This window comes from Diabrotica undecimpunctata, chromosome 9 (genome assembly GCF_040954645.1).
Source record: "Diabrotica undecimpunctata isolate CICGRU chromosome 9, icDiaUnde3, whole genome shotgun sequence".
NCBI lineage: Eukaryota > Metazoa > Arthropoda > Insecta > Coleoptera > Chrysomelidae > Diabrotica > Diabrotica undecimpunctata.
Window position 1 is genome coordinate 50,791,927 of NC_092811.1, and position 4,391 is coordinate 50,796,317.

Consider the following 4,391-nt stretch of genomic DNA (forward strand, 5'->3'; position numbering starts at 1 on the left):
GACGTTTGGTTGTGGGTGGACCAATTCTTAAAAAAGACGTCAACTTTCGACACCCTTTTTCCAAAACTTGTCCAATACCAACAATTGGAATCTCTTAAGCCTATAGAAGACCTGCTACCACCAAGGATTCTGAAACGGTTGCAGTGTAAGGGGTATCAACATCCCTTCAAATGTGAAGGTTGTTTAGGTTCTGTAAGCTCATGGAACACCTGCTAGCACCAGGGATTCTGGGATGATTGAAGCGTGTCAACATTCCCAAGAGTATGAAGGTTGTTTGGCTGGAACCTGTAGGTGCAAGTAGGTTATAGATAGAATTTATTATTGTAGTTTGGATCAAAAAAATAAAAAAGTGAAAAATATATTGTTTTTATTCAAATTTACTCCATTACAAAATTTTCATAAATAAAAAATACATTTGAAAGGGCGCATATACATTTTTGTTTAGAGTGGTAAAAACATTTTGCTTCTGATATTGGTAGTGGTGGGAATTCGCCTACTTCAATTACAGGTGTGGAAGAATATTTTCTTATGTAATTCGCTTTTTCCATTCCTTTTAGATAAACAATTTCAGCTTTATCTGTTAATTCCTTGATAATTTTTTTAAATTCGTATAAGGGGGTAAAACCTTCATTCCAAGAGATGCAGTGATGGTGTTTGCTTAACCATACAGCTTGCTGAATTAGATCAGGAGGTAACATTCGTAATGGGAAAGGTGGTTTAAAAATATATATTACAACTTTATCACCCGAGTAACACGCTAATTCTTTACAAATAAACCTATTATTCTCAATTTTAAAACCTTGGATATCAATAACAAGTTTCATATTTTTAACTGTTGGAGTTTTTGGAGAACTTGTTTGAAGGCTTCGTATTGTTGAATTTGTTTTTTAAGTTCTTTTAAATTGTTTATAAATTTTTTTATCGTGTTTTCGTGTGAACGTTCCATCATCAACTAACGTTTGTAATTATTACTATTGAATAATATACAGTTAAAACGCATGCGTATTAATACTGTTTTACTATTTTTGTTAATGGATTATATGTAAATTCTTTCTCGTGTAAAATTAAACAATATGCAGATACATCAGTTGTTGATGGTGTATTTGTTTCAAATTCGATCCGCAGAGCGATGGATCCATTTTGAATCACTTCTTTCTGTCTACTGCAATCTATATGTATAAGCGGCGTCTTAGTTTTAAAATCTTGCGGGTTAAATATCGGTTGATTTAAACTTAAATTATAATAACTTGTCTGAAAACTTCCAAACATTTCATAAATTTGAGCGAATTTATTGGTTTCAAAATCTATTTGTAAATCATTATAAGGATATCTTTCAGAATTCAAAAATACTTTTATATTTTTGAGGTCGTTATGATCAAATTTGCTCATATCTTTAGTAATCTTTGATTTTCTCCCTTTTTGAAATGCAATAATGATATGTCTCGGTGTTTCAATATTAGTACTGGTTTTTACCGCCCACGTATGCCGTGTTGTATTATTTAATGATGGATATTCAATCATTTGCCACAAACGAAATTTAATTGGTAGCTCAATATTTTTATGAGCTATACTATTTAATCGTAGTTGTTCACGCATGCTTGGGCTAACATGGGCGACATTCCATTGCAATTTTGTTATTTCAACTTTAGGGCGTTCGGTGTCGTCTATACTTACAACTGCGTCCACATCATCATTAGATCGTATTAAAATAAGCTCTTGCTTTACATTCATAATAATTTTTCTAAAATCTTCAAAAAATCCTGATAATAATCGTAATGGGATACACACGTTAAAGTTACCATGAGCATCCACAATTATTTTTTCATTCCCTGCTTTTGGGAACCATCCAGCATTTTGGAACAGAATACTTTCGTTTTCGTTAAGACTTAAATAATTTTTAATTGTTGATACCAGTCCGACCTCTCGAACAGAGTCTATAATAACCCCATTTACCTCATACCGTAGCTCACGAAATAAAAAGGAAATAGCGTTATTTATGAATTTAAGTTTTGTTGGTTCCTTATCGTCGTGGGTGAGTAGTTTTCCCTCAATATCTAGGTATGATGTTGACGGTAACGTATACGCGTCGACATCTTGAATAGGGATTCGTATTTCATCGTTGTAGTTCAACTTTCCGGGAATGTATGGTGAATAGGTGTGAAATTGATATTCCTGTATAGTTGTATCGTTATAAGGTTGACCGGTTACTTGTAACACTTCCATCACACTAAAACTTTGAAGCCAAGTTTTTTTAATAATAACCGATTAGATGGTGTTAATATTCCACTTGTTTTTTTGAAACTGTTCAATTTTTGTGTTTTGTCGGTTCTTTTATAGTTTTTTATGTAATCAGGTTGTTGGCGAGAAAAGTTTAGAACCATTATAATCGTTGTCGTAAATGTAAATTAATAGTAATCTCTTCTTGTCGAAAATTAAGTAATTTACCGTTTTGATCAACAATTTTTACACTAATGTTGTTGATTGTCCTAACGCTGATGGGGTAATATAAAATATTTTGAGGTGACTCAACTATTTTATACCCACTAGGTACGGTCGGAAAAAATTGATGGATTATATGAACTGGGTTTCCATTTAAATATGAGCCTGAAGCGATATTGCAATCAACACAGATTGCATTTGTCACTGAAATCTCTAATGGTTCATCAGAAACGTGGATTTTATTTGCTTCCAGTTCTCTTCTCTTAAATCCAAAAAATTTACCTATTGAGTTTTCAATAGCGAAATATAGTGAACAATTACTCTTACTAGATACTTTAGATGTGTTTTTATCTGGAATAATATCTATATAAGCATCTTTATCCCTTTCTTTCATCAACACCTTTAAAATTTGAATTATATCTTCCAATTCATACGACCCCGAGGGGATAACAGTTGTATAAGTAATGTTACCGCGGCCAAAGAGAAATATATTATTAGAATCATCAATGTTGGGTATGGAGTTAAAAGAATAAAAGTTCGTTAAACCAACTTCATATTCAAGACTTTCGTCCAGGTAAATGGGGGGATTAAAATTATAACTTAAAATAGAAGACTTTCCGGTCAGAGTGAAATTATACGACATATTTGCTGGACGGTTCTATTGTTTAGACTGATTCAGACATCCTAACTATAATGGTTATATAGAAACTGTAATGCGTATTGACCGCAATTGTATGAATTACGTTGCAACCTTTCATAATTATAATATATATTTACGGAGCCGCCAGTTTTAAAGTATTTGATCACATTACTTGGTGGTGGTAAATCACCATAAGAATCAAAATATATTATATCGTTGTTATCCTTTGTATAAGCTGTCCAGTGTGTGCCTTCACCTTTATTTGAATCCATGTTTATAATACCGCATTCAGATTTTCGAATTTTACTTGGTAAAGTATCTCTCATGAATACATCTCTAAAATGCGGGATTTTTAATAATTTTACATATTTTTTTAAATCAACATCTGTTAACGGATGATGGGGGAATATTAGTTTTTTGAATATGGTTTTAAATACATCCCATACCCTTTAGCAGGTTTTAAGTATAACCCTTTACCTCCTTTCTCCATAGCAAGATTATGAGGTTTTTGTTCAGCTATTTGTTCACGGTTGGTTTTTGCATCGTTAATAGCCTTCATAATGGATGCAGTTCCACCCCCAACCGCACTTAAAGCTCCAATTAAAGGTAATAGTAAAGGTAGAAAACCTCCTTTTTTGGGTGTTTTAATAATACGTTTTTTCAAAGTTATTCTTTTTCTTTTTAAAGAACCACCTATTTTATTTAAACGTCTAATTTTTTTTACGTAACCCCATACCCAATTTGCGTTTACACTTCATCGCGGTTGTAACTAACCAAGCTGCTGCTTTTTCACCAAATGTAGCGTCTTTGGATTTTACTCGATCCCAAGCTTTGTTCTCTAATATTTTATCAGCTTCGTGTCTTTCACCAAGTTCTTTATGATTTGAATATGTAATGTCGTGTTCTTTACAGGCTTCGTCTAATAAATTTATTCCTGAATCACCACGTGCAAGTCTTTTCTCTAGCTTAGTTCACGGTCCACAATACGAATAACCTGGGATGTGTACCTCGACTGGTAATTTATTGATGACAGAATTTAATAACCCGCAACCTCTTCGTTTAACTGTTCGATGTCTACTAATCCTTTTTCGTCTCATTATACTTTCTTTTATATATAATCTGATACCCTTTATATACTCACATCATTCCCAGATACAATGAAGATCGAAAAACAACAACTATCTCTCCCTATTACAAACCATGATGTAGTTGCGCAAGATATTAAAATAAAAAAACACGGGTATTTATTTGGTGGTGATTCAAAACGGTGTCTTATTATTGGACCGAGTGGATGTGGTAAGACTAATACATT

The 4,391-nt window shown here is 32.8% G+C and overlaps 1 protein-coding gene across 1 annotated transcript; it reads right to left on the bottom strand.

Annotated features, from left to right (window-relative positions):
• Window positions 1-246: 246 nt before the first annotated feature.
• On the bottom strand, window positions 247-2,223 carry LOC140450702 (uncharacterized). Its single transcript, XM_072544371.1, has 2 exons — window positions 1,084-2,223; window positions 247-285 (listed from the first exon to the last, which is right to left on the bottom strand). Exons 1-2 carry the CDS (start codon window positions 2,221-2,223, stop codon window positions 247-249), a joined length of 1,179 nt encoding a protein of 392 aa, XP_072400472.1.
• Between the last annotated feature and the right edge of the window lie 2,168 nt (window positions 2,224-4,391).

What these genes read in the sequence shown, in the direction of transcription:
- LOC140450702 (XM_072544371.1), bottom strand. Translation starts at nt 2,223, where the DNA reads ATGGAAGTGTTACAAGTAACCGGTCAACCTTATAACGATACAACTATA. An exon ending in ATACACCATCAACAACTGAT is followed by an intron (nt 286 to 1,083) that starts GTATCTGCATAT and finishes TTGCACCTACAG; the next exon opens with GTTCCAGCCAAACAACCTTC.